At 41.5% G+C, this 21047-nt stretch overlaps 1 protein-coding gene and 1 pseudogene across 1 annotated transcript in view; both read left to right on the top strand.

The window, feature by feature from the left end:
• LOC101571550 (formin) overlaps positions 1-20508 on the top strand; it is a 314401-nt gene extending 293893 nt beyond the window's left edge. Inside the window, exons 15-16 of the mRNA XM_004643140.2 lie at positions 17820-17904; positions 20353-20508. Coding sequence (XP_004643197.1) covers positions 17820-17904; positions 20353-20397 — 130 coding nt within the window. The 3' untranslated portion in view covers positions 20398-20508. The remainder of the gene's footprint in view (positions 1-17819; positions 17905-20352) is intronic.
• Positions 17087-17259, top strand: LOC111813146 (annotated as a pseudogene).
• Positions 20509-21047: the final 539 nt, after the last annotated feature.

Below are 21047 nucleotides of genomic sequence, written 5' to 3'. Positions count from 1 at the left end.
TCCTCAAAAAGCTAAAAATAGAAATTGTATCCAACTCAGTTATTCTCTTACTAGCTATCTTCTCAAAAGAGTTAAACACATCATATTACTCCAATACACGAATTCCTGGTTTATAATAGCACAATTTATAGCTAAATCTTGGAGGCAGGATATAGCCCCGTAAACAGATGAATGGATGAAACATACGCTGTCTATACCAGGGCGTACTAATCTGCAATAAAAGATAAGTTTGAGTCACTTGTTGGAAAATGCAAGCACCTTGAAGCTATAAAGTTAATGAAATAAATGAGACATGCAAGCATAAGTATCACATAGTTTCTCTTAAATAGGAAACCCAAAGTATAAATAAATTAAAGAACAAAACAAATGATAGGTAAAAGAAAACGGGGGGGCAGGGAGCTAGCTCAGTAGAATAAGTGCTTGACTGGCAAAGGTGAGGTCCAGTGTTCAAGCCCCAGTACCGAAAAAAATAAAAAAAATAAAAGAAAACAGGAATGTGGGTGTTCCACAAACTGAAAGGGGGCCAAGATATGGAGGGAGGAAAATGGGGGAGGAGAGGACACAAAAAAAGAATTAGGATATGTCATGTACACGGACAAATAGCCACAATGAAATTAGTCATTATGTATTACAAACATATATTAATAAATGAAAATAAATCCCAACATATGGATTTCAGAAAGTGCATAAAAGCTAAACTTTAGAGATGGGAATGAGGAAGGCAACTTCCTGCTGATTCTTTTGTCCAGCCAAGGTTAGGAAGTACTGGGCATAGGTGATCTTGAAGGCCTTTTCTGACCCTAATTTCCTATAATTTTAAGTAGGGAAAAAAAGCTGCCTGTTGACAGAATTTAGCCACTTAAAAAAGGAAGGGACCAGGACATGCCAGAATATCAGAGAGGTGGGATTTGGGCACCCATTGGAGGAATAGCATAGTGCGGTTCCTGGGATTAGCCTGTGTGTCCTTCCCTGAATGCTTGGACCACCCCATTGACTCATGTATTCTCATATTCCCATAATATGAAATCACAGAATTAATTTAAATACATCTTTTAAAATATCTATTATGTCTCAGGTGGTATACAAATTATGAAATTCTGTTCTGGAAGAATTTAACCTAGTGATTACAGACTGCCTATTTTAAGAGGTTTTCTCCAAGCTCCATGAGTTCTTTCTGCCAAAATTCCAGGTGCTTACTATATATCTCCACTGGGTGCACTTAATGATTCTTTTAATTTTTTTATTCATTTGGTAATAAACATCTTCATCCTTCAGTAAATTGTAGTTCCCAAGAAAATTAGTGCAATGTCTTATACTGCTTTGTTTTCTCCCTAGTACCTATTTCTTTACATGTGGTAGGTGCTCAGCTAGTATTTGTTGAAAAAAAAAAACATGATCACTGTGTGTTTCCTTTGTCATGCTGACGCTGAAGACAAGATTTACTATCTGCTGATGATAGATGAAACATCCTATTTATTTGGATTTTGGTGGTAAAATTCCTCAAACATTTCCCATATGGGTCACTTTTACCCAAGAATATAGACATGAATAGCTTGGTTAAAGAGGATAATAGACATGTTCAGAGAAAGAAAGATTAGTTGAGGGAGCAAAACAATCACACTCTGTTCTTGACTGTATTACTTTCAATTTGTTTTGGGGGAGAAAAAAAGCACACAAGGAAGCAAAGATCCTTGGGATTCGTTGCCCTGCCAAGCCTTAAACCACTTTGGAGCTCATATTAGGACCTTAGAGAGCATCTGTCCACACTCTATTTCTCTAGCTTGGCAGAGAGCAATGGAAACCCGAAGTAAGTCTCTTTCATTCAGCCAGAATATTTTTAAATTACTTATCTGTGGGACTCCTGACAGCTCCTGCCTTGGGCAGAGATGCAGCAGGGGGCTGTCCCGGTAGTGCGATTTGAGGGGCGCCAGGAAGGCTACCTGCTCCAGACAGTCCCCCATTTCCTCGCCCTTTTGCTTTAGTCATTGTGCAAACAGGCTCTGATTAGTTCTAGTTTTTGGTGAGACTTGGTAGGTGGTGCAGGTTTCAAAACCAGGAAAGGGGAATTGGTATCTGCAAGCACCTACATGTCCTCATTATCAGCACTGGAATTGTCTTCCCAAGAGGAGCTGTGCATTTCAATTTAATTTGCAGATTTATAACACAGAGCTGCCTTTGGTTTCCAAGCTGTCTCCCAGATGCCTCTCCTTGCATGGGGAAACGTAGCGCTGTTACCTTTCACTCTGCACCTACAGCTCTGGGCCAGCCTGGAGTGTTGTGTCTACCAAGTGCAGAGTGATTGGCTTTAACTGATCATGCATTCCAGGGCAAGTCTAACCCCCCTCCACTCCTAGTCCCCTGTGGCCTGGAAGAGAAGCGCTGCAAACGGAAGCGGTCTTTGTTCTGCAATTAATCACTTGAAGTCAGAGCGTGTTTGAGTCTTATATAAGTGATAACCCGCAAAAACTTCCAAGTGGCATCAATTTGTGTAGTTGTTGAAATTTGGTATCTAAGAGGACTCCCTTCATTGTAAATAGAATATCTTATTTAGGAATGGGCTAAGGAAAGTTGTCAAATTTAGGAAGGAGAAAGGATAGGCTAATTTATCAACTTGGGGATAACGTCTAAAGCATAGACCCTGACGTGGGAGCTAAGTCATCAGAGCCTGAGCAAGCCTAAGACCCATACTGCCTTCCTGCTGGTCTTTCTTACCAGGCTGCTTTCCCTATTACTGTCTGGGAAGCATAAGCATAGAGGTAGAGGGTTGGCCTGGGTCTGGAGTCCTTCTCTGAGGGCAGAATGCTCCTGGAAGAAAGTGTCTGTCTGAATATGTGGCCCTCCTGGCCTGTCTGAGGGAAAAGAATTTTGAGTTAGCCATTATTTCGTATTATCTGCGGGCCTTTTTCTCTGAGTGCTTTCATGTGCCCCCTCAAAGCACCTTTTTCTCTGGGTTTTATTCTCTTACCATTTGTAATCATTCTGCATAAACCAGTCAGTGATGTTTTCATCAGCTGCTGGAGTGAGGGAAAAAATTCCCTTTATATTGAAGAGCTAATGAGCTTGATCTTGTTGTTGTTTGCTTTTCTACTAACAGTGGAGAGTGGTGTACTTATTTTATTGGCTTCTGTAATTATGAACCATGTGACATTGTTATAGGAAGAATCCAGAAATGCCGAATCAGTGAGTGTTGTCAAAAGGATAGAAATAAGTGTGGTCCCCAAAGCCCCATCAGGTCTCCCTTGCTACCCCTGCTTATGGAGAACTGAACTTGGATATTAACCCTCTCCCTTGGCTACAGACAAAAAACTTGACTCAACAAACTGGGACAGTATTTGGTAGTGCCTCGAGGAGGATCAGAATGCATGATCAAATTCCAAACCACGGACAGAGCCTTCTAGCACTGAGCCAGCCTACTTGGCAATGCCTGAGGCTGGAGGGGTGCAGTGTGTCTGCCCGAAAGCACCCTAACAACAGACTCCGCCGCATTCACTCGATCTATGCTTCAGGGAGTCCTAAGGAGGAAATCATTAAAAATGCTGCTGAGAACTTTATCTATTTAAGGTGCCATAAGTTGTGTATATGAATTTTCTAAGACAAGAAAGTTACCCCCACACCGCCACCAAATCTGTATGCTATTCCTTGTGCCATGGCCTGATTAGTAAGTTTAAGGCAGGTTAGTATTTTTGTCTTTGCAGTTCCTTATACCACTCCCTTGACTTTTTCTCTTACTAGGAGACCCTAAGCATGCTGTCATTTGCCTATAGAAGCTGTCCCTAATCATGACCATGCAGCCCACCCTCATTGGGAAGTCAGATTGAGAAGTCATTTATTTTATAGATATGATCTACAGGAGCTGCCAGTACCTTTTCTATCCCATACTGCCCAGCCCCCCAAAAGCAACCACTATTCAAAGGACTGTGGGCTGGAATTGACTGACCTAGTGATAAATGCATGTTTTCCCCATGCTTTGTTATTCATCATGTGCCCCTATGTATTTCAAAATAGCCATCAGAACAGAGTTCTTATATTTGTTAAAGATGTTCTTATTTGTGTGACTTTCCATTTTGAGATAAATCCAGTGACATAGTGGCTTAGATCTTCTATTTTTCAGGAAACTCGCCTATTGCTGACTGAGAGGCTCATTACTATCTATGTTGGCATGCAGAGCATGCTTTTTCAATTTTGTAAATCATTTTAACCTCCTTTCTTAGGTGATGAGTGATAATACATTTTTAAAAGAGATTCATAGTACAGCTGGTCAAATGTTATGCTTTGCCTGACTTGCATTCATAAACCATATTCCCTTAATCCACTGATGTTTCTAGAGCCATTGGGTTTGAATGTCTTAGATGAAGCAGTATACCTGGCTGAGTCACACCATGGCTAATGTTTTGGTCATGCTATATAGTATGACTGACCGGGCTTCCTTTTTGACTCTAGCAGCACTATACCAACACCCCAGTTGCTTCCCACATTTTGTCTCATGTTCCTCTCTCCCTGCCATGCCTGTCTGTGACATATCTAGAGGGTTGCAGGCAGAAGACAGTAGTAGAGCTGGTTGTATTTTGATTTTTGTCAATTTGATGTTTTCATAGAGCCCAAAACCTGGAATCTGGCAGCTATGGCTGTCAGAAGAATCATCCTCTAAGAAGTCTTGTGTGTATTTATTTATTTATTTATTGGGTATAAGGTCTCACTGCACAGCTTGGACTCATAGTGATCCTACCAGCACTAGGATTGCAGGTGTGTGCCACCATGCCCAGTTTCAGAGGCTGCTATGGTATGCCTGGGGTTCCAGAGCAGGCATAGCATGCAGTACCCGGGATCAAACCCAGGTCCCTACACTTGCCAGGCAGGTGCTTAGACCGCTGAGCTACCTCCCCAGATGAAGAAGCCTTGTCTTCTTAAATCCATTGTCCATCTCCATGATATCCCTGGCCAGTTCATTATAAGGAAGGTTTCTGTTGGCTATCCTTCACCTAAAGAGGAGATTGGTTTCTCTTCCCCTAGATCTCCAATAGGTCCTGCTGTTGCATACATAACAACTATCAAACTTAATTTAAAAAAGCAAGAAAGCAGAGATCATCTTGTACAAAGGAAAATGAGCAATAAAGGACAGTATATAAAACCAAAAAAGTAAAGCATGGGTTGCCCATGTGATAGTCTAAAGGCCCCCTTGACTCTTTCCCCTCTCCCTGATGCACCTTTGCTGACATGGGAACACTTTCGAAGACACTGAAGACACTCCTCTAATGGACTAGATTTTCCAGGAATGATAAGATATGTGAACAGCCTGAGCACCCTGTCTACCCATTTCCTCACTGTCTCATCCACCTTCTTTTCTGTTGGTTACTTAGTTCCTGTGGTGAAAAATGAAGGTTCTTCTGCTATTGCTGATAATGGCTTCAGTATCTACTTAGTGAATGTCAGAAGCCTAAAGACTTGGTCCCTCTTCAATCCCAAGAATGGTTAGACTCTGAATTCATTTAATTTATCTGCAGCCATGTAAATCTAGCCTTTGGAGAGCCCAGAACATGCCTGTCTTTGGACTCGTCACAAAAATGAGGCCATCACAGTGGGAGCCTACGCCTGCCATTGGAAAAGGCATGAGGCTTGTAATGCAGCTCCCCTGGACCCATAACCACTGCTCTCTGAGGGGTGGAAGAAAAAGGAGGATCTTATACATTACCCAGATTTTTTCCTTGTTAGAATGGGATGGATGTTCTCTTGCAACTCTATATTGTAAATAGAAACAGGATGTGTAGCCCAGGTGGTTCTAATATGACACCAAAGTTTCAAACACTCCCAGAGGCAGGAGCATCAGAGAATGAGCTTCACTGCCCTGCCACACACATGTGCCTTTCCTCAGTAGACACTGGCAGCAACTGCAGCTTACTGGAGTCCCTGCAAACTCCTTAGGGAGCACAGGGATTATGAGAAAGAAGAAAAGACAGAATTTCCAAAACATTTACTGGTGAGTTTATGAATTTAGCACAGGTATTTTCTTTCTCTGGCATGTTTCAGATTTCCTTGTATTTCAGATTGGTTTGGGCGGGCTTGCCATAGAGCCTTTAAAGTCAAGTCTCGATACCTGCTCATGAGCAATCACCAGGAGCTCTTTGTGACATCTAAAGTAAATATTTAGATCAGAAAGAAAAACAAGACTACCATCTAGTCCAGAAACAAAAACAGTTCTTTGAGCATTTGAGCCAAGGAAGAGCTGGAGCATAAATGTAGCTAGAAATTGTCTAGCCAGCAGATTTTTTTTATTAAGTGCAAAAATGATCTTACCTCCTATGTGAAATGAACAAATTCCAAGCCAGTGACAAAATCATATAATTCCTCAGAGTCTCAGTCCCCTTTAAAGTAATGCAGATATTTTCAGGAATCCTGGAATATATACATGAGTCGACATGTATAAATATTTAGCACTTTTGGTGGCCCTCAGCAACCTTTCTCTTGCTTTATTTGGGACTCAATCAGCTAATCAAGACTTGAACTCAATTATTAAATGGTTTTTTTGTTCCCAGGAATCAGTACAACAATAGTCATTATATAACTATTTACTAAACATTTCAACTATTTAAGGTAGAAAAAATTACCAATGCAAGTTGTTTGTCCCTGACGCGGGATTTGCTAAGAACTGATTTGTGCAGAGCATGGTGGCAGAGTGATACGGAGGTCCCCAGCGTGCCTGCTCACTGTGCTCAAGTGGTTCCAGTGGCTTAGGGGAAACAAGATACCCAGCTCTAAGATGAAAAGCCCTAAGTGCCTAAAGAGAGTCACAAAGTGCTTTTTCACTTGAGAAAAGAGCAATTACTTTTGGCTAAGAGAGATGAAGGAAGCTTTCATGACTTTGGCACTTAAGCTGAGACTACAAGAATGGAAAGAATTTGAACACATGGAAATAAGTAAGGCAGCTATTGAATGAACAGTGCAAACAAGATGCAGAGGTAAGAAAAGCCATGCACAAAGAATAGCGAATGGTTTAGCTGGTGCACGGAGTGAGGTAAAACCATAGGCACAAATGTTAGCACACATAATATGTCCTTTAATTTTTACACCTGTACAAGTTAGGTATAGTCTTCCCATGTTTAACAGATGAGGAAATTGAGGACCAAGGGGTTTAGTGACTTATCTAAGGACATTCAGCTAATTAAACTGGCATAGTATTCATATATAAAGAGGTCTGGATCTGAACAGGTATGATAGAAAGGCAAATGAATTTTTTTCTAATTTATCTATTTTATTTTTATTCCAAAAATTCACAGCAATAACTTACATTCAATTACAATAGCTTAAATTCATTTTTTTCTATAATTTTATTGAGAAACAAATAGCAATGAGACAGTTTCAAATCAAATTGGTAGGACAGTTCCAATAGTTAACACATTGCATACATTCTTTTTAGTGGTTATTTGTTGTACAAGATGCAAACATGATATCCTATTTACAAACACTATTAGAACAAATCCCTCTATTTATTGAATTAAGAGAATGTAGCTATATATCTATCCTAAACGTTTTGAATACACAGATACAAAATGATCATTCATCTGTATTCCCTTTTTTGTTTAGTTCCATCCTTTAAATATTATAGGTGTGTGAACTCAGCAAAATATTCCAAAATAATCCAGTAGTCCATAATAGTATTGGGTCTTCCACTTTACTGGCAATGTCAGAAGTTGTTGACGTGAGTCCCCTACAGCTCAACATAACAACATGGCCTTACTTCTTATAATTTGTTTTTATACTTGTCTGCTGGATGGTCAAGACCAAGATAAAGTAAGACTTATGTAACAAGAACTGTAGCTTTTGGATCTGGTAAGGTCAGTGAAATCTACTTAGGATTTATCCTGAGATCCTGTACCTCAGATTGTAGAACCTTTGTCAGTATCAGCCATGTGGATGGGTCATGGCCATTGCTTGACCAATGTGCTCTCTGTGAAGCCTGAGAAAATGTTTTCTCTCCATGTGACTCTCCTTAGGCACACTCTACATCCTTGATCACTTTCCTCTGTGGCCCCATAATCTCCTTGATCAGAAAATTTGGGACACTACTGAGTTACATGATGTTACAGTACAGGTTCTCATATGTCCTGAGTCTTAGTTGACCTTGGAAGGCTAGCATTGGAAAAATCTCTAGTAGAAATAGCATAAGTATCTCATTTTCTTTTTTTAAGATTTTTGTGATTTTTTTTATTTTTAAAGAGAATGAAAAATTGTAAAAAAAAAAATCAGAAATGATACAGAATTTCACTAAACAAAGTAACAGCACACACAATTGGTCAAAAAAGTCATAGAAAATTAAAAAGGAGAAAAAAGTAAACATGAGCTGCTGCTTTGAATAGACTGGCAGAAATCAGCAATACAATTGTCCAGGGTGTCCTGTATCAATACATAAATGTATCTTTTTCTCTTCCTTCTTTCCTTCATCCTTTCCCTCATCCCAGTTGCTCCTTCCTTTTGAGCAGATTCTCTCTTTCACATTATTTATTATGCCTTCCAGATTTCTGTCTCATTTTCAAAAACTGCAATTTTTAAGACAGTGACAGCAAAACAATAAGCCAAGGGTCCTTCTCACTTGCACAGGTTGGTTGTCCGCCCCTGATGCCGCCTGGGCTCCATGCATTCAAGAAATACAAGGAGTACTTCAGAAAAGTAAAAGCATTTTGAATTAGTTTTGTTCCGCAAGTCTCTTTTTCTTCAGTAACTATAACATGCATGAGTATATTATCCTACATATGAAAGGCTAGTGATACAGCCCTGAAAATGGTAGTTACATCTCTATTCTTGTGGGTTTTACATTCTGCTAAGAGCTTACATGTGGCAATTGTTGTTATCTGGTCTAACTGTGTCTTGACTGTATTTTCAGAAAAATATTGCAATAATCTAGTGTGTCCTACCTTTTCTTCATATTTCTAAATATATGGTATAAATTCAAAATATTTTAAATTCATATATATATATATAATATACATGTAATAACAGATGATTGGTATTTTATCATCAGAAAAAAAAGATAATTATGAAAAACATTTTTTCTTAGAAGTTTACCAGTATTTGAAGTTTAAATTTTATTCAAAATACCGCCAGGAAATTTAGAAAAATAAGAGGCAGTACTATAGATACAATGTTTGGTTTGCAATTTAAACCATTTGTCGTGTTGAGCTGAAAGTCTTTGTCACATTGGTATAACAGGTTAGCTTCTGAATATGACTTCTAGAAACTGCTCAGGTCCTAAACCTGAGAGAGCTCTTTGGTTTGGTGGCCTTGGGCAAGCAGCACTGGTTGGCTTGGTTTGCTTTAGGGTACATCTGAGTAGTATTGCTGCAGGGCTCTAGTTAGCTGATAGGTCTGCATGTTTACTTTGCAGTCAGGAATTGTTTGTATACTTTCTTAAAGTTTTTTCCTCCCCTCTGGTGAAAGATTACCCCTGTAATTTTTTTTTTTTTTTTTTTGTGTGTGTGTGTGTGTGTGTGTGTGTGTGTGTGTGTGTGTGTGTAACCAGGAATTGAACTCAGGCCCTTGGGCTTGCCTCATAAGGGAAGCACTTATTCCACTGAGCCATCTCCCCAGCCCAAGATACCCCTTATGGGGCTTGCTAGATGACAGGCATGCTTGGACATTGCATTTATGGTAATTCTCACAATGATATTTTGAGGTTTGTATTAAGCCTCACTTTATAGATAATGAAAATAACATTTAGAAAAGTTGACTAATGTACCCAATTCTAAGACCTGGCAGAGCTGGAGTCAGAATCAAACGTCACTGATGGGAAAGCTACTCGCTCCTTAGCTGGGCCTTCTTGATTTCCTGTGAAAGCGAAATCAAAAGTACCCTGTGAAAGGGAAACATAATAATAAATAAAAGTACTGAAGGAGAGGAGATAATCCCTGAGGTCAGAATTGCCCTCAAAATTGTCTATGACTCCTGTAGTCTGCAGGAGAGTCACCAAGCAGTAGGAAAATCTTTGCAGCGGCATCTGAGCTGAAGGCTAACTCCCAAACTCTGCCTCTGCATCCCCAACACGCCCCGCCATCCATGGCATTCAGAGGACAGAAAGAGTGACTGCAGGGCTCGCAGGTCCCTCAGGGATCAGGAAAGTGATGAACAAAACCCTTGCAAAAGACAAGTTCTGAAGGAAGAGAAATTTTAAGGTAAAGAGGAACTACTAAAATGAAAGATGACCCCCCAAAAAAGTTCCATTACAATTAGGGAGAACTAAGCAAAAGTAATTTTTATCCAGCCCATTGAAACTGGCATTAGAGGGTTCCTAGTAGGGTACTCTCTTTATAAAGAAATCTGCCTGATGTGAAACCAAAAACAGTACAAGCTGTGTCTTCAACGACAGCATCCTCTTTGGTTAGCAGACATCTTAATGGTCTGAGTCCCCAGTGCAGTCTGAGCTGGACTTGATCTGTCCAGTGCATGCTCTTCCTGTTAGGTACAGTCACAGGGGCTGCTGCAAACAGAGATGTTTGGTAGGCGGTGTGGCAGAGATGCTCAGACCTGCGGCAGTATTAAGAAACTTCCATTCTCACGGCAGCCCTACAAATGTATTGCTTCTTGAGTTACATAAAACATTACTCATCTTTGTCTCATTTGTATTTATTTTTCTGGTACATGGGACAGCATGTTGAATTCATTGTAACTAAATTCTAAATGTGGTCAGGGAGATTGTGTTACTAAGTATGTGTTTTAGGGAAATTGTACAAAATCAGCCAAGAGCCAAGCCACACAGCCATTTGTATGTGCTTACAAGTATATATTGAAACTGAATGAAAATTTGTTATTGACCTCCTAAAGAAAAGGTATGCTAGTTTTTAAATGTCTTGAGTTGGTAGATCTTTACATCAGATTTTTAAAAATATTTGAAAGGATTTTAAGAATCTACAAAGGATGACATAGTACATTATGTTCTCATCACCTAAAATTATACCTATTAACATTGTTGCATATTCTTTAAAAGGTTTAATTAAAACTTAAACATTGTAGGTGCTATTGCATGGAAATGAAAGTTTGGCGGATTACCCAGTCCTATTCTCTTTCTCCACTTTTCTAGTAATAATCTCTTTCATGAAAATAGTTACTGTTTTGTCTTTCTGTTGCCATAAGAAACTATTTAAAGGTGGAAAGATTTCCTTTTGCTCAAAATTTCAGAGATCTTAGTCCAAAGTCACTTAGAGAGTGAGACCGACATAGATATACAGAACAGGCCCCACCTCCTAGCACCTGTTCAGCTATTGGTGGAACCCATTGAGGATATGGCTCCACCTTTGAATGCTGATGCATTGAGGACGAAGTCTTCAACATACGATCCCATGGGAGGCGTTCCTTATCCAAACCACTGCAGTTGTCTTTCTAGTCTGTTCTGATTGTGTGTGCATGTACCTGTGTGTGTATATAAATACAGGTACAGGTCTGTGTGCATATTTACACAGGCACACATCCATGTGCAGTGTTCTGTGGTTGCTCTTTTAAAACCTGTCTACAGTATGTCCTATTACATGCATGTTAACAATAATAGCTAATATTTATTGACTGGCTGCCTTGTGCCTGGCACTTTGTTACCTAAATCCTTTCGAGGAGATTATTATGCAGCAAGCATTATTATTAAGAACCTCTAGGGCTGGCCAAGTAGCTCAGCAGATTAAAGCACCTGCAAGCAGGCGCAGGGGCCAGAAGTTCGATCCCTGGGCCTGCCATGCCGGTCCCAACCATGGGGTACGCTGAGATGGCAATTGAGACTGGGCGTGGTGGTGTGCACCTGTAATCCTAGCTCTTGGGAGGCTGTAAACAGGCAGATCATTATGAGTCCGATCTAGTAGTGAGACCCTGAACAACTTGTAGACCCTTCTCTAAAAATAAAAAAAAAAAAAATGGTACCTCAGTTTTAGGAAATCAAGGCACTGCAGAAAGACCACTTGTGCAGGATGACACTGTTAGTAAGTGATGGGCTGAGAATGACTACTACTAGCCATGGTACTGTGTAGATTCTGCGTGTGTCACTCTGCAGCATTCCTTACTCGCCCAAAGGCATGTTCTGTCTGACTCTAGTGACTGTTAGGTTCATAAATGTATTTCATTCCCTTTCAGAAATTTTCAGTTATACCATATTTCACTAATCTAATATGCAGACGATATTGCATGGTGGTTGACACCCATGGAATTAAATAATGAAATTTCTGTGTCTCAGGGTTGTTACAGGAATGTAAGTGGTTTACAATGGGTAAAGGAAGGAGGAAGGGGACCTAAAAACAATTGTGATGTGTTGTGTACGTGCACTAGTTCCCCACGATGGGTGTCACTCATTCTGTACTGCAGACTTGTGCTAAGAAAAATGAAAAGGGCATCCTGATTGCCATTTTGATTATAAATGGTCAAAAGTGGGGTGGATAGACAGACAGACAGATAGTTCATAATTAAGTGGTTTAATCAAATAAGGTAAGTAGAACAGTATCTGACACAGTAAGTAGCCAACAAATGTTAGGTATTATTTACTATTATCATGTATTTCCCACCTCCTATTGAGCCTAATCATTCTGTCATTTCTGCCTTGTCACTGTCCCATATAATGCCAGAGTGGTAATGCCACATGTCTGTGTAGAGAAGTTTCTGTTGAACACCTGTCTCCAAGACAGAAGAGGATTTGGTAGCTCTCTGAGGAGACATGCTTTCAGTCTTACTTGACCCCAGCCAGCTGTACCAGTCCACGGTCCCTAGGGTGCTGTGTGGCAGTTCTCATGTCTCCACACCCTAACAGCTGGTATGGTGTGCCTAAGACCTGCCAGTCTGAGGGATAAATCATGCTGACATGGCCAATCTTTATAACAGCTTCACTGAGATACATGCAATTCATCCTTTTATAAAATGTACAGGCTCATGTTGATAAGTATCATCTCAAGGTTGTACAGCCACCGCACTATCCAATTTTAGGAGTAATCCCTTACCTAGTAGCAGTCACCCACATTTTTTCTAAACCCCAGACCATGACACTGCTAACCTACTTTGCATCTGTATGGATTTAACCTATTCAGAACATTTGAAACAAATAGAATCCTATAACATTTTTGTGGGTCACTTTGAAGTGATTTCTTTCACTTGACATGTTTTAAGGTCCTCTGTGTTGTAGCATATAGCAACATTTCATTGCTTTTTATGCCCCAGTAATGTTCCATTGTACAGTACATTAGTTCAGTTTATCCATTCATCAGTTGGTGGAAATTTGAGTTGTTTCTAGATTTGATGTTAATGAGTAGTGTTAGTGCAAGTATTTGTATGCAGATTTCCTATAGACATACGTTTTTAATTTTCCTATACGTGTATGTGTATGCTTGGGAGTAGAACTTTACTGGGTCACGTGGAGTGTTAACTTTCTTGTTGCTGGGACAGAGGGCCTGATATAAACAACTTGAAGGAAGAAGGACTCATTTTGGCTCATGGCCTCAGAGGTTTCAGTCCTTGGATAGGTGGCTCTAGGGGAGAATTCAAGGGCAGAAGAAAGCTGCTAACCCCTGTCATGCAGGAAGCTGAGAGACTAGGAGGAGCCTCCAAAGGCAGCCCCAGGTGCCCACTTCCTTCACAGCATGTCCACCTGGGAATTCAGCAGTTGTTCCTTGAATGGATGAGCATGTCACCCTCAGGACCTGGTCACCTTTCAAAAGTCCACCTCTGAGCACAGACTTCTGGGAAACATTTTAAATTTAAACTGTTGATGTTCTATCCCTGACACCAAGAAGGTTCATGTCTATCTCATGGTATAAAATACATCAAGTTCATCTCTGAGAGTTGGCAAAATCTTAACAGTTCCCGCATTGCTCAAAAGTCCAAGACTTAAGTCTCCTCAGACTTATAACATACTCTTAACTACGAGGACCTGTAAAAATCAAAAAGAGAGTTGGATACTTTCAACATAGCATTGGCATGGAGTAAATACTGACATCCCAAAAGGAAGGAAGGGGGACATAGAAAGGAATCAATCCAAAGTAAGTCCAAAACCCAACAGTGCAAACAACAAATTCTGTAACCTGCTGTGGCTTGTGTCTAAATGTTCCCAAGCCCTCTTGACGTCACAGGTGGGGCGTTTTGGAGATGGCTAGATCTGGGGTGTGTGATGCTGGGATAAGAATGAGTAGGAACAAGGACACCCTGCCCTGGGTGTGAATGCTACCTGCCTTAAGAACATGTAGCTGAATAAGATTTGAGGGACAGAAAGAGAGGCCCTACCCACGCATGTGTCTTGTTGCTTGTTCTCACTTATGACTCTTGCAGCTGTTCTGTAATACCCCTCTACCACGCCACCCTTGCCTTGCAGCCAGCCAATCGTAGACTGAAGCTTCTACAAACTGTAAGTTAAACAGACCTTTACTCATTTAACTTTGGGTATCCAGTATTTTGTCTCAGCAATGAGAAAAGTAAGGCAAGCTCTATGTCAAGTATCAGGATGCATGGTGGTATGATGTGTGCGCCAAGGACTTGGGGTAGCTCAGCCATATAACCTTGTTGCTCGGCGCCCTAGGAATGTTCTATTTTGAACTAGCTCTCCTCACTGCCCCCAGTTTTCTTCATCTGATCTCACAAGTTCCTGTCATTTCCCACTCCCTGGCATATTGCAGCTTCAGCTTCTCTCCTGTAGCTTTGTGCTTCATCCTCTCAGAGAATCCTAGCAGGAGCTTCAACCTTGTTACACAGTTTTGTTTCACCTCTTTGGTCTTCCTTTGAAAGCTAAATGGAACTTTTCCTGCTTCCATAATTCTTGCATTCTTTTTTTTTTTTTTTTAATTTTAGGGAAGGTTCTACAGGGTATTCAAGGTCTCGCTACTAGAACAAACTCATAGTGATCTGCCTGTTTACAGCCTCCCAAGAGCTAGGATTAGAGATGCACGCCACCACGCCCAGTCTCAATTGCCATCTCAGCGTACCCCATGCTTGGGACTGGCATGGCAGGTCCAGAGATCGAACTCCTGGCCCCTGCGCCTGCTTGCAGGTGCTTTAATCTGCTGAGCTATTTGGCCAGCCCTAACTCTTGCATTCTGTGAACCTGTAAAACCAACACCATGTTTATAATGTCAGAGTCTACCACCAGCATAAGCAATAGCAAGCTCCTCTGGATAATGAATGCATTGGTATCTTGGGTACTTATTTGGCTAAACTCAGAGTAGCACCTCCCTAGACTGCCTAGAGTGATCAGAGCACCCTGAGGCCCTCTTTTCAAGGCAAAGTCTCAAAGAAAAATGTACTTTCACACCACTGAGTTTGTGATGGTTGAGTTTGTGCCACTGCACAGATGCTTTCAAGACATCTTTCCCAGTGTGCCAGGCGGAGTAGGTAGTTTCTTTTTAATGGCACTAATCTCTTCCACAACTAAACTTCTCTTAGCTTCCACTTTACACATGCTTCTTTTCTAGCCAAACTGATTTTTTTTCAAATCTTTTGGCCCTTTGTGCCCAGTACTTAATGCAAATCTGGCTAAAAGTAGCCAGAAGTACCTATGCTACAGAATAAACATTGGGTTGCCTCAAAATTTCTTCTGCCAGATTACTTAACCCACTACCTTAAAATTTAGTCTCATGTAAAGTCTTAATATGGACCAAATATACAAGTTCTTTTCCAGAAGGTAAAACAAATGCCCTCTTCCTCCTGCTGGAACCTTTACACATACCTGAAACTGCATCAGCCTTGCCTTTACTGCCCACATTCCAAGTCAGCATTCTAATCTTCTGAGCTCTGGCCAGAATTGTCCAGCAGACTCTTATAGCATTCCAGGGCTTCTTTCATTGACATCTCCAAACCTTTCCAAACTACTTCTGCAAACGAGTGCCAAAGGCTTCTGAAACATGTGGTAAGGCGCACTCACAATAATGACCCCATTTTGCCAGTGTGAATCTTCTGTATTAGTTGGTATTCCTGTTCTTAGAACAAAGCACCCAGCACATGTGAAGGAGGAAGACTTCATGTTGGTGCTCTGTGCCAGAGGTTTCAGTCCGTGTTTGGCAGGCTCCAAGGAAGCCATGTACAGCTTGGTGGAAAAAAATTGCTCAGCCTTCATCAGCCAGGAAGAAGAAAGCCAGGAAGGTGCAGCACGGGAGATCCAGTCTCCAAGGGCGTGCCCCTTGGGAATTCTCTTCTCCAGCAGGCCCCGCCTCCTACCAGTCCAGAATTTATCGATGAATCAAGCCACTGCTGAGTATAGCACTTCCATGATCCACTCACCTTGCAGAAACCTTCCTGATGAAAGCGAGACTTGGGGGGGACATTTTAGACCTCAACCATGACAGATAATTATTCTGTGTTTAACATTTTGAGGAAATTTCAGCCCTATCAGGAGTTCAAAGGTTCCATTTGTTCACTTCTTCACTTCCAACACCTTGTGTACCTCATTTCCCTGATGACTGATGATATTCAGTTACTTTACATGTTGAAATCAGCATCTATTCATTTTTGAAGAAATGTCTGTTAAAGTCTTTTGTTTATTGTAGGAGAAAAGTAATTTGTCTTTTTATTTGAGTCATAGAGATTATTTATGTATTCAGTGTATGAATCCTTTATCAGAAAGATAGCATAATTTTTCCCATTCTGTAGGTTGTCTTTTCATTTACTTGATGGGAATGAGTGAATTTTAATGTCTGTAGTATGTTGTCTTTGTTATTTTTCTCTCATTGCTGAAACAAAATGTCCAACACCCAGAATTAAGGAAGAAAAGTTTTGTTTAGCTCACAGTCTGTGAAGGTTTCAGCCCATAATCAGCTGGCTCCAAGCCAGGATGACAGGGCTCAGGGGAACCCTTGAATGTGGCAGAAAACAAAAACTGCAAGAACAAAACAGGGAAAACAAGCCTCTTTTTCTCCTTTGTACCCTTCAAGCCACGCTCACTCACCCCCCAGGCAGGAGTAGCATTCTCACCACCTCCCCACCCTCCTCTTGCACAGTCTCCAGAGGTTTTCAAAGTGAGGACCCTGGCCCCCTGCTGAGTCCCTTAAACTTCTAAACTTCTCAAGTTGACACAATGTATTGACTATTCTACATGTTTGCTCCAAACTTCATTTTTTTTTTCCAAACTTCATTTTTAAAAATTGTCTCAAAAATCACTTCTCGGTCTTTTGGCTAAGATCAAGTGTAGTATCTGTTCTTATCAGTTAAAAATTGTCTCAATATTATCTGCGGAGAAAGAAACAAAGCCGAGAGTACTGATATGAACAATGCTATGAATATACAGCATTCCATTTATCAGGAATATTGTTCACAAAAGCAGCCTTATAGTTGTCATCTTGGTGAGCATTTCACATAGTGGAAAAAAATTAGTTTTGGTAAAGCCAAAGAGGGGACTTAATGCCTCCTTAGAGTGGAGCTTAATAATGGAAAGCTTTGAGAAATTGTTCTTACATAGTTACGTATGGTATTGCAACATTTTGTTCACCAGCAGAGAACAGATACAGCAGTGATCCTGAAAGATTAGAATAGACGTACAACATTCCTTTTGCCTGGTACTTTTACTGTGCTTTGACATATTTCAGTACACAAATAGCTGATGGATTGCGTTTACGTACAGCGTTCAGTATGGTGACGTGTAGAGACTTATAGCCTGGACCTCTGGTGGCCTCTGCCATTTAGGTTCTGGGCAAGTGTACTCCATGATAGTTGCAGTGACAAAGTGATCTCACTGCATTTCCCAGACACATCATGACTGTGAAATGATGCGTGACTGTAATTTCAAAATACTGTGGAAATCCTATTTGACCTGACTTCTCACTTTTTCTTCCTTTTGCCTCATTCTTGCCTTTCCTGCTTCCTCTCCCTGCTCCCCATTTCTGTTCCAGATTGAAAATGGCTCAAGCATTAGTCAGCAAGTTGACATCAGAGAAGAAAGTGGAAACAAAAAAAATCAATCCGACTGCTAGTCTGGTAAGCTGCATTTTTCAACATATCCCCCAGCTTCTTCATTGTAACAGAGGTGCTCCTAGAATGTCTGAATGTAAGGAATAAAACTCTGGGATGAAATATAGTGCTCAGCTCTCAATGCAGAGTACCGGAAAGTAAGACAGTACGTGAGGACAGAGGGGCAAACCGTGGCTTCATGTGTTTCCCTAAAAACTCAACAGAAGTCATTTCTGATAAGCCAGCTTTCATCGCTTGACATTTCTTGTCCTTCCGTACTCCGCTTACACCACAGTTCTCCCTATCTGAAAGCACTTCTCTCCTAAGATGTGGGGATTTACCGTCATCATCTCCTTTCCCCCATTTAGGGTAGGGGAAGGGTATCCTGTTCTGATAGCTGAGAAAGCTGAGTTGCAGAACAGCATACCCTGCCTAGTGGCACTTGGCAAATGGTTACCAAAAACGAGGACCAGAATTTGGGTCACCTGACCTCTATTCCTGTGCAGTAACCCAACAGTCCATTCAGTCATTCTAAATTGAGAGAAAGTTGTCCTCAAAAGTACAGTTTTCAATAAGGATCCTGATGAATTTCCACCTATGTGTCACAAGACAGTAGAATAGCTAAATGGTTAGGAACTGAGGATACTGGGAAAGAAGACCCTGCCTTGATTTAACTTCCAACTTTGCCCCTTTAGTTGTCATGAAACCCTAGAAAAGTTACTTCACTTCTTTCTCTTGAATGAAAACAAAGGAGATAACGCCTTTGATTTAGGATTATTTTGAGGAAACTAGAAAAGTGCATATAAAGTACCTCTTAGCATTTACTGCGCTCTCTTACACAGAGAAAGAGCAGTAAGTGCTAACTGTTTTCCTTGTTATTGTGAGATCCAGCAGCTTTGCATGACCCCAAGAATGAATGGTATTATCACTCTCTTCACTTAGTTTTTTGAGCCCAACCTTCTCTAACTATATCTCATAACATACTTCTTCCTTCCATTTAACTTTGTTAGATGGAAGCAGCACCTTGGGGGGTGATGCTTGAAATTGTTAGAAGATCCAAGTGAAGTTTAGATAATAAAATGAGATTACTGCTACAGTGTCTCTAGTAACAACCACATCTATAGCTAAATGAGTTACATGAAGTTGAACAAGAAAGGGAGGTGTTCGTTCTGTAGAGCTGCATCAGGTCAGTGTCTGCTGCCTTCTCTGTGTGGATAGACACTCTGTGCCCGGGTGGGGTTGCATTCATCACACTCATTGGTATGATTTTCAGGCCATGGGCTCAATTTGGCTGTTTATTTTCCTCCTTCATTAGCCTCTAACCCTTTCACTATGTCACTTACGGGGCTTGACCCTGACTTTTATGGCCAAACCTGTTCCTGAGCGACAGAGAAAATGGGGTCACCCTAGTAGACAAAGTGGAAGCTGTGAATTTAATGTGATGCCTTTTGTAACCCAAGCTTCTCTGTGATCAAGCCCCCAGTTGTGATCCAAGGCTGTTAGGGCTGTTGCGTTGTCTGTTTGTAAGGGTCGTGGCAGATTAGGGAAGAGCTTGTAAACTGATTTCCGATTCAATTTCACAGACAGGGATGAACCCAAAGTCAGGATAAGTGTGTAAAAACTCACCAACTCAGTTTATACCCAATCCAATTTAGACATTTATTGCAGCACTGCAGCTCCTGGCTCACGACCAGCTGAGGGTCTATCCTCATATTTTCCTCTCTGTGCCTGGTCTTTCTGCAGGAGTGCCTGTTGCCTTTTCTCTTCCAGGCTGTTTGCCCTCTCTGTGGAGCAGATGCCCCTACCCCCAATGGGCTTGGTTTATTTCCGTAGAGTTATAGAGGCAGTGAGAACGCCAGTCCTTGCTCTCTGTGTCCATCCCTTCAGCAAAGGTCCATGTCCTCCCTGTGGGCAGGCTGTCCCCTCACAGGCAGTACAGGAAGAGCAGAGCGCAGCATCGGCGGCATTCTGCATAGGCAGAACCTGGCCATCTTCATTTTACGTAGCCTTTGCTCCTTCGTGCCGAGTCCTACACTGGCAGATACGCCCAATTGGGACACAGGGCTTTGTGTTTGCTTTTTCATACCTAGACTTGCTAAAAATTATTTCTTGAGCATTGCCTAGTGCCAAGAGCTGGCCAAGGATGGGGTGGGAGGAGTTACGGAATAAGATGAAATTACAGCTTTTGTCACTAATGAGGCAACTGAAACAGACCAGACTGGCCCAGCGGAGATCAGTGTTCTGGATGGGGAGGCGTGGGTACCTGGCTTGCCACTCATGTCTTGTTTCCTTGTTTTGGGGGGACGGAGAGTAACGGGCTAACAGGAAGAACAGGCAGCAGGTTTGGGAGAAGGAGGGTGTATGCACATTCCTAGGTATAATTCTACTCAGCATTCTAGACCAGAATTAGAAATGTATCAAAATTTGAGGACAAAAGCAATGAAAATAACAATAGTTTCCTTTTTCCCTTAACAGAAAGAAAGATTGTGTCAGAAAGAAGCCAGTATGGCCACAAACTAAGATGGAGACCCACGAAGATGATGGTGTTGCGGAAGGAGAACCTTGGGTTCTCCTAACCCAGTGCAGCAGGAATTGCGTGAAAGATTTCTCATTAAATGTTCGCTTTACTCAGCTTTTTCTGAGGGCATAGTGTTGGTTACTTTTCTCTCATTGCTGAGACAAAATACCCAACACCCAAAACTAAGGAAAGAAAGGTTTATTTAGCTCAGTCTGTGGAGGTGTCGGTCCATGATCACCTGGCTCCAGGCAGAGCAGCACATGGCAGAGGGCAGCGGTCCAGTGTGGAAGAAGACAGCAAAAGCAGTGAGAGCACAGAAAAAGGGAAGGGCAAGCCTCCCCCCACCCCCGCCAGGGTGTGTGCAGGCTGCCGCCCCAGGGTGGGTGTAGCGCTGGCTCGCACCATCTCAGTACCCTCCTTTTGCACAGACTGAGGATGTTTACATAGTGAGGACCCTGGCTCCCGCTAAGTGGCTTACACTTCTGAACTTGTCCTAGGGCACGTGGTACAGTGTATCAGCCATTACCGACCCACAGTGAGTGCTCCAAGTCTTCCTGTAAGTAGTCCCTTACTAAGCCACAGGGACCATGAAAAGCTGTTTAAGGGGATATTAAGGAATATTTGGTAATTGTTTCTTGTAGGAAATCCAAAC

The sequence above is a fragment of the Octodon degus genome, unplaced genomic scaffold (genome assembly GCF_000260255.1).
Source record: "Octodon degus isolate 3935 unplaced genomic scaffold, OctDeg1.0 scaffold00166, whole genome shotgun sequence".
NCBI classification, from domain to species: Eukaryota; Metazoa; Chordata; class Mammalia; order Rodentia; family Octodontidae; genus Octodon; species Octodon degus.
The sequence above is the reverse complement of the archived record's forward strand: the minus strand, read 5'-3'. Positions and strand labels throughout refer to the sequence as shown.